We start from the raw sequence: 12261 nt of genomic DNA, 5'->3' as shown, positions 1-12261 counted from the left end.
TATATCGAGTTTTCGGAGAAGACCACCGTGGCTTGTGTAGACTAATTTGCCGCAATTCGGTATGAGTGGGGACTGGTCGGTGTGGGAATTTAGCAGTTGATTTTTTTTACTGCATTGATTGCGCAGACCCCAATTGGGTTTAGTTTGTCCACTATTAACTCAACTTTCTATGGGACCTTACCTTCGGTTTCTAAAGCAAATGCGCTGTATTTCCTTCAGGCCTGTAGTTGAGACCATTCATCCATTCTTTTTCTGGTTTTATTGCGAGTCCCACATGAACCTCATATGGTTGTGAACCGAGGAAGCACAGAACTTCCATGCTGAAGTGCAAAGCCTTCTACTTCCTATGTATCTCACTGCTATCATCGTCAGCAACACGGACGTTGACTGAGACTAGGTGATTAACGGGATAAAAACGGTCATGACAATCAGCAGATTACGATACTTCCATCTAGTCGAGGAACTTCTTCTGGTTTCGGCAGCCATTGTTTTTTCCTGAAATCACCGATAGTTTATAAAAACTAGACTCTACTCATGCACCGGAGCCTCAGCTAGGGAAGTGTTTGGCAGTGGTAGGATTTGTTTTCCGGGTTTGAATTCTGGTCTCGCCCCACTCATTCCACTAGAACTGGCTTTTGGCCTCTTTTTTCGTGAAATACTTTAATCACTGTCACGTATTTGTTCTTTGAACCTATACTACTACAGCAACCATCATATTACATCGACTGATGTAATATGTAGCTTTTACAGTAAATTTAGCGTTTTCCTTATTGCTGTACCACTGGGATATCAGTGTTTTGATGGTCGGTACCAGAGGTGAATGTGGATGCGTGTTTCACATTCAAGTTTGGGATGTGTCCAGACATGCAGTATATGGGTGCCATCTGTTTTCGATCACAAAGTTTATCCACGCTTTGCCTACTTTTCGCCAGTTTACTTTACGTGTGTTCTGCGTGTGTTAGTGTGAGGCTATCCCAAACGCGATCTATCCGACACTAAAACCACCCTCAAGACTCCCGTTTCCTTTCGGAATCAACAGTCGGACATTGATGTCGGTTTCCTAAACCGGAACATTTGTCCCTTGGTTTATATATATATATATATATATATATATATATATATATATATATATAAAGTCTAGGTTAGGTTGGCTTATGCGGACTAGTTTAACCTGCTTCCTCATGGTTTTATTCCATCTTTGTGGGCCTTTGCTAATCTAATTAACCACCGATCTCTTCCGGTTCCAGCCGACAAACTCCAAGTCGAGCGCAAGGATCCAGTTTGAACGCTGCTCTCGAGCATATCTCACGGCTTGAAGCGTGGCTTCGTCGATTTGTGGAGAAGGTCACAGATGAAAACAATCTGACGTCGGACCGAATTTCAAAAATCAACGAGAAGATTGAAGGTAACCATTCGGCGAAAGTCTGCACTTTCGGTATCTTGCTCACTCTATTTGCTCATGCTATCCTCAAATGACGCTACCCGTTGGTTCACTCTGATTGACAGTAAAAAGTATGTATTGTAGGCAACAAGTGCCTTGCCCTTCGAATTACATACCATAATTGTTCTGAATAATGCTTTGATGGTTTCAACTCTTTCGACCAGAAGCAACCATCTTGGTTTGATGATCAAGCGTGAGGGTGGCAATTGTCATCGAGGTGCATCCTCCCCTGGAAGACCAACGAGGAGCCGTTTAACAACGTACTGTGAACCTCAATCGCAGTACAATGCGGTCTGGAGGCAAACTAATGTTTTCTTCTGTGGCAGGAGTACGAGGGAAGCGAGCTGTTACTTTAACTAACGGCGACGTCCATATTTATTGATGCATTACTGTCGATTCGGCCAACGCCTCTCGGGGAACACGATGCTAGCAAAGATCCTCACTAAAACTGCACACTCCGGCTGCTGAACGTTTGAACGCAACCGCCACCGACTTAATATGGTCTAAAGGCCTTGTCATTCACAATAGCACCAGGGGGCCCTGGTTGTACATCATACTCCTTTCGCTGCCGGATTAAGCTAGTCTTTGCCGCCGGCCAAAGAAGTCAGGCTATTGGAAAGTTGGTGCCGAGCAGGTACCCAGAGAAAGCCCTGATCCATGCTACTTCCTCTGAGCGAAATTTGTAAATCAATCGCTCAGTTCGGGTTGCCTCATGCAAACTGCATTCTTCGATGTAACCCACAGAGAGATTTTCGCTTTATCATCTCCGAAGGGGGCATTCGAAAATTCACGTATGTCATGCACGTTAAACTACTTGGAACGAGTGTCCGCTTATCCTTGTCGTATAGTGTACATGCTCGGTCAATCAGTTTGATGATTACTGCACCTAAGAGATAATCCTGCAGAGACCGGTCAGTCACCATGGGAGACTAATCCATGAGCACCGAGTAAGCTTTCGAGATAACCGAAGGTGAATTGATTATATGCTTGCTTTAGAAGAAGCTTTGAACACCTCTGTTTCAAAAGACCAACAATAGTAATTTTCATTGATCCAAATAGTGTCTTTGTCACCGGTACTATGACACACTTCGTCACTTGAAGACGTCTCAGTTGAATTACTGCCTCTTCTTAAGGCAATGTGCGTCCTCCATTAGGACACCTACAGATCTACGTTGAGCTCACCACTTCCAGTGATGCCAAACAAGACTGCCTCCTCATACCATTTTCCTTTACCTTGCTTGAAGCTTCTGTACCTGTCCGTAGTTGTTCTCAATCAACTGGAGGAAGTTTGGAACCGCTTGAGCCAGGTGCTCGTGAAACGATAACTTTACCTGTCTTTGGCGCTTCGCGAGTGAAGCCAATGTTCAGGTATCAGCTAGCAAAAACCGATGAGGCGGGCTATACTTTTTTCTCGGATCAACTTCTTGACAAATGCAAACCATTTTAAACAACAATTCTGCTGCGCGGTTGGCGTGTACTTCACACTTCCAAGGTGTAAAATGCTACTGGAATATTGAGTGGGATCACATCTAAAAATTGTGTTAACAGTCCAGTCAACTGATGTGTACGAAGGCAGTTGTACAAGTCCTAAGGTCTTGACGGAAGATTAAATCTACAATCTAGATTAAATGCTAGAATATAGAGAGTCCGGAGGGCTTGTGTCACCTGCGTCATAACCTAAGTTTTCTTTCGAAAGCGGTGCATGCACTGGTCACTGTGATCCATACTGATACATGGATGAAAAATGTGACCTCTTCGTACAGGAGAAAATGTGATAAAACTTGATTTCTCTAGAGCATTGTTCTAGTAGGGATATCGAATCCGTATTGCTGTAGCTCGTCTGGACACTGGACCGGCAAGCGGCCCGATCCTGTGACCAGTCGCCTGCAAGTTAGGTTTGCTGGCCTAAGCATGACCTAAACATGGTTTAGATTTCCGCCTAACGCCTTCTAGTTAAATATCTTAACAATTACACACTGAAGAGTCTGTAGATCCGGGTTGTTTCTATCTAAGCCTCAAACTTCCCAGCAAATGGGGTGGATTATGGAATCACCCAAACATCGACTACCGACAGTGCCAGTCGATGACCGTCCTTTTGGTGCGCTGAGCTCCTGGGTAGATATGAGAAGCACCGAGTTAGAGTCTAGGTGGTGATTTGTTGACACGGCGACTGTGATGGATCGGATAGCAGTATCAGTTTGGTAAAATTACATGGTTGCATTCTCCAAAGGTGTTTGTCAGTATCAATAATTGCCTGCATGACCCATCCGCGCTGCAGGACCGATTCGATTTGGTGAGTCGAAACATTTTTACCACTGAAATATTTACGATAAGAATCTTGTTTCAATTTAGTGAACCCATTTCAATTTGGGTGAGACAATAATTAAGAGGGAGAGAACTGCCACATTCTGTGTACGCTCTGTACTCAATATTAGACTCTACAAGTCAAAACTCAAGGGGTTTACACCATCGGTTGGTTCAACTTTACTGTTATTTTATCATCTCCGTCCAAGTTTCCTCATACTGTATTATAAAATGTCAACTTGTTTACGGGTTAGCCACATATTCCTCCATTCTTTCTTTCAAGGAATAATTGAAGGCCACCTGTTGAACTTGGAGACAATCTATCCTGAGGTGAAGAGCATACCAAAAGCCAAAAAGGTTAGTTCGTCTTTTTCAATCAATTGGAAACTGTTTGGGACCGATTCAGCAGTCATCGTTCCAGGGATATTAGTTAAACAAGCGGTGGATTTCTTGCTGGGCAACGTTTCACTTTTGACACAAACCCTTCGTCAGGCCAAATGAATAAGTTGTCTTAAGGCAGTCAGGGGGCCAATCCTTGAGATTTCTTGCGCCTAATTGATTTTATCGTTGCTTGCTGTAGGTCTAAAATTCCTGTTTCGTTAGTTAGTGGGGATGACTAGCTTACGATAGGTTGGTTTGGGGGAACGGTCTTCATGTTGAATCTGGATGTTGCTGGCTTGCTTCCACTGTCTAGGACACCTTAATGGAACTAAGGGGTCGTTCACAGACTGTTGGTCTGTGCGTCCAGGTTGCCAGGATAATTGGCTTGGGGTTGACGGGGGTTGGTGGATAAGTGGATCCTACTCTGCTTGATTTAGTACTTTTGGACCTAGGCCATTTTTGCTGATAACTGCACACCGCCTCGTGTCGTCTCAGCTGATTTAAAACCGCGCTTCACACACTTGCCAGTTCTACAGCCTTTATTCTGTTTTATTCACGCTGGGATGCGTGGCGATTTCCACCGCTTCGGTCAGAAGTCACTGTGGTGTGAATTTTAGTCCCCGTTTCAAAATCACCATATTTTCCAAACCTATCCTGTGCCCAGTGTCCAGTGCATACCCTGTATTTGGATTACATTTACGTTTACTTGTACCTTGTACCCGAGTAGCACAAAGTGCGCATTGAATTAGCGAGGGCGAGTAACTTGTTAACTGGTTTATGTTACATGTGCTTACTTTCTAATCTAGAGTTTTTTGTGAACAAATGCTTGTTTTGAATTTCTACGGTGTTGTATATCATCATACCAACAACTTTCTGTTCACACTATCACGGACATAGCTTCCTGATTCCAGCCAGTCATCAGACACAATAAGCCATGTTCACTGCGTGAATGAACCAAACTTCTTGCGTTTAGAGTTACATGAATCGGTCAACAATGTACGGTGTCGAAAAGTTCGAGCATAACGGCTACCACCACACCAGGACTTTAACATGATCAACTGTCGGAATAGCTATTTGGCACAGCGCGTCTTTCACATTCTTCACAACTGTCATTCTAATTTTAGGTCTGCACCCTGTTTGTATATTCTTTATGGTTCGCGATACTCCTCTTTACTGTACCTTCCTTGACAAATGTTTTCAATTTAACTTTGGGTTCATGTTTTCCGCCTGTATCCCTTTTTCAAATGATTCGGCACACATTCTTGCACCCCCAATAGCCGGAAATCGTCAGTCCCACTCTACTAGACAGCGAAGTCCCAATCGCGATCGTGGGCAACGAATGTGTACGATGTCAGCTTTTGGTTGACGGTCGACTAGAACGTACGGATTGGCAGTGGTTGGACACAGACGGGGATTTACACAACTCGGGACAATCAAGTAGTCTTTCCGATCGCCCGGGTGTCGGGTCTTCTGCGGATACAGAGGTTGAGTTAGATGCGATGCTTCGGCCTCTTTTGCCAGCACAAGGAGCATTGTTCGTGACCAACTATCGGGTTATTTTCACGGGCGTGCCAAAAGATCCTTATCGTAAGTTTGTCAACTGTCACTGTTCCTGCTTTCATTTCAAGCTTTTTGTGGCATTTTTGTAATTCACAGTGAAACTTGCAGTGACACTTAAATCTTCTAAACACCTATTTTACCTATCAGCTTTATTAGGTGGGTTTTTTCTGTCTGCCTTGCTGTGTTAACATAAAACGGACAAAACGAGAAATTCACTGTGGTTGTGGTATTTTTTCGTATCTATTGCTTTACTGCTTAGTATGACCAATCCTCTTTCAAACACATGCATTACTTTACCTTCCCATTGAAATGATTGGCTACGGTTAGTTTTCCAGGTCTATTATTAGGCCTTCTGTTTTCAGTAGAAATTTCCCAATGTAGTTTACTCGGGCGTTGTATACGTCGGTAGTCTGGTCCGTCGCAGCTGCTCGGAGAAGGCCATATATCCCTACTGTAGACTGACTTGATAAGTCGTAATTGTGCGGGTAGATCGAATTTTCTACTGTTTCTCCCACATAATAATGTAATTTCTCCGATCAAGAATAAACCTCGACCGATTACTTCCCATCGTGCTTCCTAACGCAAACCTGAATTGGAAACTTTTCAGTATGCTGGCAGCTGCCGAATTAATTCATTATTTCAAATCCCACAACTCCACTGGAGGCGAAATTATCTGTGGGGTTGATTGAATAGTCCAATCCTTACGCTGAGGCTGACCAAATTTTCTGCAGACATAGAAAAATCTGTACGTACATTGGACGTCTGTACTCATCATTAGATTGGTGCACTCACACAGAATAAAATAAAATAAATTCAGCTGTAGCGCTCTTTCGGTGCCTAGCTGCCAGGTTGCCCAAGCCTAGGCATGAAAAGTCGAGAGGTAGAGGTCAGGTTTAACTACGGACTTTCCGGTCGGTAAATTCGCGAGCTGTCTCGCCCTACCCACACAGAACTGGGGCTCTGAACTTTTCATGCTGGTTGTACAAAAACAGTTGAATTTACTACATACTGAATTTGCGCTCCTTTGGCCCATTTCTCATGAGACTTCATGGTAGACGTAGGCGATGTGAAGTAAAACACACTATGATGACAAATAGCTTGTAACTTTTAGGTCGCTTGCGCCGTAACATCAAATCACATATTTACGCTCTTGTTTTATTGAGCTGCGTTAGTCTACGCCTATAGTGCCCCAACCAAGCCTCTTTAAGTCGAGAGCTTGTGTGGAAAGATAAAAGATCGCATGCCCCGTTCATATGTGGCTGTTAGAATTTAATGTCATTCACTGTGCAGCATGTCCTGGCTTAGTTCACCTTAGTTTTCTCAACCGTGACAAACGAACCAGTGTTGTACTCATACTAGCCTTTCTTCCCAGATGTGCCTTGCGAAGAAGACGATAACTGTTTTGAGGTTGGATACATCTGGTCGTTTATACGTGATCCAACTTTTTTTCGGTTGTGCGTCACCATCCTCAACGAAGCCGAGTGCAATCTAAAAAATAGGGGGTGGCTGTGAAGCCTAATTGCATATGACTGATTCTCGTAGGTGAACGAAGTTGGAAGCCGATCGCATCCTCGGAGTTAGTTCCTGTGTATTCGTTTTTGAGCCTCATCGATGGTAATTAATCTTCAGCTATTCTTGATTTGTCAAGCCTACCTTCCAGTGGATGGCATGTTCACTTTCATATACGAACAAGCTAGTTGATCTTTCTGAGGTTGCTTACCTTTCCTTTGGAACCAGTATCTCTTGAAGCAGCATTAGATGACCTGAGAAATTTCTCATGTAGACGATACCCAGGTACGGTGATAGGTTGCCACCTCTCCCTGAATTGCGAGCATTTTTCGAAGTGAATAGAAAATCTTTTGGAATTCACCGGTAGGCGACGACACAAACCACGCATATCTATATTAGCACACAAATGTTGGTTTTATGTCAGGCTTCTGCTTGATGTAATTATTGAGTGGGGCGTGGCACAACGAAACTCAACGCCTCTGTTCATTTTGGTGCTGTATTTCAACCGTGACGCGCCGCTCTACGGCAACTGCGTCATGCAACGGCAAACTTATGAATGATTTCTCTGGTATCTATGTTAAGAGTACCCAAATTTTGATGAGCTGCTAGTGTATTTATTTTTTGTGCGACATACGCAGGAAAAAGCAAACGAGTTATTCTTACAAAGTCAGATTAGCTCTAGTAGCAGTTCATGTTTCCTAAGAACAGAGTAGACGAGTTTAGCCAGTTTTAATAGTGTGTACTGCTCACCTGAAAGCACCCACGGAAGTCGGTCGCCTGGGGCGAAAAACAACGGACCTATCCCATATGAACATCATTTGCCCACCCCCAAGGCTGTTCCCTCTTTTGTACGTAACGTCTGATTCAATAATCCCCTTCCTTCCCTGACTAACTTGTGAACCTTTGCAACATATGAAATGCTAAAAATCAGAGGCAGATTACTACCGAACTACTTACTGGTGTTTTTGTGCAATAACCTTGAAATGCATCTGGAGCTACCAACTCCGTCTGGATTCGAGTTCCTTTTCAATGCAACCCCCGCTTCCAGGTATCTATTGCCTTACTGTGCGCAAAGCCTGTGGAAGATGGTTCCTGGTTTTCGTCCTCCTAAGGTTAAATCATTTATCGTTTACTCAACTTAAACTCTATTACAACCTCGCTTGAGCATATGTCTATATGACTAAATGAGCTGATTACATTTGATTCATCCCATGAGCTGTCTTATGGTCATTACTTCATTAGCTTTGTTTCACTCACTGTAAGTTTTTCATTACTCTTCCTTTCAATCTCTATAGAATCCAACAAAGTAATCACCCGAAGCTTCCCTGTTGCCTCTCTGTATTCAATAAAGAAAATGGGATTAATGAGAATTACCACCATTTTCCCTGCGACCTCTGCTCAGCAGAATCCATGCGTACCGCCCCACAAGTCCGGGAAGCGCGCGCGAGCGCCCAATTCTCATAGTCATAGTGCTGGAACCAAGCGAAGGCTAGGTCGCGGAAGCCATTATGGCTCCGGACTGGAGGGTGTGGGTGGTCGGGGAGGTCTAGTCCGAATCGATGAGAACCTTGAAGTTCTTCATATCCGGGCAGTAACTATGCAGCTACTCAAACTTGGGTTCGATCCCGATGAAGTGTCACAAGACATGCGAGACGAACTGCGAAATCTGTTAACGGAACTCCGCTATCCCACATCGCTTCAAATGGGATTTAATTCACCCCCACCCGGAGTTACGGTTTGGAAGGTCCAAGGGGTTGACTCGGACCTATCCACTTCAGGTTCGGCATCTCTCAGAAATCGACGGTATGTTATCGTATCGGTGGTGTAATGGACTAATATGGCTAATTGTCGCAAATTCCATTTTGAAAATTAAATGGCCCATGTGTTTGAGTTTTGTGTTTTGAGGATTAGTTTGAATAAATGCACCCTTAAACCCCGCAATAGTATGTTTTGTTTAAACCGTTTGATGTAACTACTGTGAATTTTCAGTTCGAATCTAAATTATTTGACTGAACAAAGTCGACTTGTAAGCTTTTTCAGTGATATTGCTTATCCACTGTTCAAAAGAAACTAGTGAACACACCATATCAGGGCTCGACTGGGTCAACTCGGGTTCACGATGAATTAAATTCGGGCCACGGTACAAATTTTGACTTTTCGACCTGACCGTAATCGGGTTCAGGGTGGGTTTTGTTTAGAGTAATAATAAGTCTCTTAGGTTGGCTTCTAAACTTACTCTCCGCATTCACCGCTCCGTTCCCACTTTCAAATATAGAACGGATATGTCCATTGTATTCGGTCTGCCAACGACTAGTTAACCCACGGCTCACGCATTTTAGTCCTAGTTCAGTGTAATATCAGCGTACTAATGATGAATGCACCGTGAGTTTAAACCGGATCAGCACTTACTTGGTGACCAGTTGCGGACGCCAGGTGTGCCTCGTTTACTTCAATTACAAAGGGTTCATGATTTCGCTTGAGGAGTTGCCGTGGTTTAACTTGCAGGAATCTTGTCTTGCACGGGCCGATATACACAGTTCAAGTATGTAGAAATGACATATAACAAAATCAAGTCATTCGCCGCTGATTGTTCCCGGCAGTAGTCCCTCACCTTAACTGTCTGCGCTGCAACCCACGCTAGTAGAAACGTTTATTGTGGACAGTGGACCATATTCTATCGATTTTCTGCTATCTCTGCATTTTGACTCTCAGCTCGTATTTGCTGTAGGTTTCCATGATCCAGCATATTTAGTCCTGTCTAATATCTGTACTGGGTTTAGTTCGGATTATCCATCGATATTTAGTTGATCCTCTAAAGGATGCGGATCGTGTACTTAGTTGTGAGTACACGTTTCATCTTGATGACAAACTCTCATCTGAGGAACAATATGAGGGAAGACTTTTCACCTTAATTCCGAAGGAAGGAATAGAAATGGCCCGGGAACGGTCTTCGTGCTAGCCTACCATAATCATTCTGAGGTTCCCACACCTCCAGACGCTCATTCAGGTAATCTGGATAGAAAGTGACAACAAGAACGCCGCTGACATCGATCAGCAACCATATCTTATTGCGTCTAAAACTAGATGCAGTGGGGATCACGCGGTCCCCATTCTGGAAGGTGAGTTGCACTAACAATGGCGTACTTCCATACCCCTCTTTTGGGTGAAGAGTGGGCCAACCCATTGCTTCCGCCACTCATAACTGGGCACGGAAAACAGCACTCTGGTCCGAAAACGATGGTTTAGCATACACAATACATGGTCTAACCAACACAGCCTCTGGTGCTGGACACATTCTTCAGCGAAAGTTTCCGTCCCATGACCGAAAATTCGCTATCTGATGACCTCCTTACAGGTTTGCCAACACCAACCCACACGAGCTGTGGTTCAGAGACAACGGTTGTCAAACACCTGAAGACCTCTCAGTTCCGCTGCTCGAACAGGCCAAGTATCACACCCATACGGCAACGCAGGCCGTGCTGTGGCCTGATGCACAAAGCACTGAGAATCAGGGATCGCTTTGACGCCATAGGTGTCTCAAATTAACAAATATAACCCGAACTTTCAGATTCGTGCACCGACCTCATCTGTTACACTGCAGTGAGAAATGATACAACTTCCAAGATACGTTAAACGCTTCCCAAACTTCGCGTGCCTCCACCGTGATTGTAAGTGGTGTGCTCAGTGACTGCATGTCCACGAGCATGACCTTCCTACTTGTGAGTGCTCAGTTGATGTCAAACGACGGACTGGCTTTAGTCAGTTAATCCAAAAATACGTGTGCCTTTTTCCTGCCTTCAAAACTGAGAACGATATCCCTGCATATTCCAGATCAGTAGCTATTTAAGCACCGGGATTTTCAAGACCATCCAGCATTTGTCTCATAATCTCGTCGATCATGAAATTAAATAGTAATGGAGGGAATATGCACCCCCTGATGGTCACCTTTTTCATGCGATCTTTTAGAGTGCTCTCTGTTTACTCTCACATATCTGCAGCTCTGATAAATTCGAAGAACTTATTATGTTCACAAACTTCATGGGGCAGTGCTTGCTAAGCGACCGTGTCAAGGAGAACAGATCGGTCAACCTAGTCGAATGGGCTTTGGAGATCCTGGACTACTGAAATTGTGGGTCCTTTTTACGCATAGCTTTGTTCTACAACCTACCGGATTGTGAATATTTGCGTTAAGTAGCCCATACCAGGCTGCAATCCTGCTTGCTTCTCACGAGTCAGTGTTTCACGAGCCACCTCTGAATCTGGAGGGCCAGGTGACTGTGTTGGGCATGAGCAACTTTGCAAAAGTCGCACGGGTACCCTCCAGTATAGCCCAGAAGTTTTTTCAGCGACCTTTACATAGTGCATTATGCCAAGAAAACCCCCCTTGGTCTGTTTGATTCTGGCTTAGTTTTGCTCCATACCTCCAAAGAAGCAAAGACTTGGACGATGTTCCTTGTGAAGTGGAAGTACCGTACTGATGAAATTCGGAACGATATTTCAGTGTTTCGCTGTTTTCTTTTATGTAGGATTCATGGTTTGATTTAAATTTCATTGTCCGTTTTTAATCGGAGCTTGGCCACTTGCCTTTAGAGTTTACATTTCCTCTTGGCAACTATCCTAAGGCATTCGTTTGGTCATTGGTGCTGACTGATAGACTGTTCTCTCCCAGGTCATTTTGAAGAAATTTCTCTCCAATCGCACCGCTTACCTTTTTCACAGGATGTTTTCTATTTTTTTCGCTCGTTCTCTTTTCTTCACGATAAAGTGTCATAAGCGGCCCACGACTCAAACCTCCCCCATCTTCGTTGAATCGACCAAGAGACAGCAGTCTCAGTGCTGACGAACCTGGTCACACAATTGCGCCGTTGGCGTCCCTTACCAGTGAATGTAAGTCATTTGTACTTCTTACTATATATATATATATATATATATACTCTACAGATAGTTTAACACGGGTTTTGAATGAAGCCTCTTGTTCTGAGTCAAGCTGAGTCGTGATCCTTCATATTGGTAGAGAACCCTGACCATCGCATACAACTATGTAGACTGTCTTCGGTTTACAGTTA

The 12261-nt window shown here is 44.0% G+C and overlaps 1 protein-coding gene across 1 annotated transcript in view; it reads left to right on the top strand.

Annotated features, from left to right (window-relative positions):
• The window catches only part of T265_02187 (hypothetical protein), a gene marked incomplete at both ends in the record, with an annotated part of 95797 nt that overhangs the window by 44852 nt on the left and 38684 nt on the right, over positions 1 to 12261 (top strand). Inside the window, 5 exons of the mRNA XM_009166361.1 lie at positions 1248 to 1405; positions 4029 to 4102; positions 5404 to 5713; positions 8491 to 8998; positions 11961 to 12082. Coding sequence (XP_009164625.1) covers positions 1248 to 1405; positions 4029 to 4102; positions 5404 to 5713; positions 8491 to 8998; positions 11961 to 12082 — 1172 coding nt within the window. The remainder of the gene's footprint in view (positions 1 to 1247; positions 1406 to 4028; positions 4103 to 5403; positions 5714 to 8490; positions 8999 to 11960; positions 12083 to 12261) is intronic.

The sequence above is a fragment of the Opisthorchis viverrini genome, assembly GCF_000715545.1.
Source record: "Opisthorchis viverrini unplaced genomic scaffold opera_v5_25, whole genome shotgun sequence".
Taxonomy (NCBI): Eukaryota; Metazoa; Platyhelminthes; class Trematoda; order Opisthorchiida; family Opisthorchiidae; genus Opisthorchis; species Opisthorchis viverrini.
Note: the sequence above shows the minus strand (reverse complement) of the source record. Positions and strands in the feature narration are given on the sequence as shown.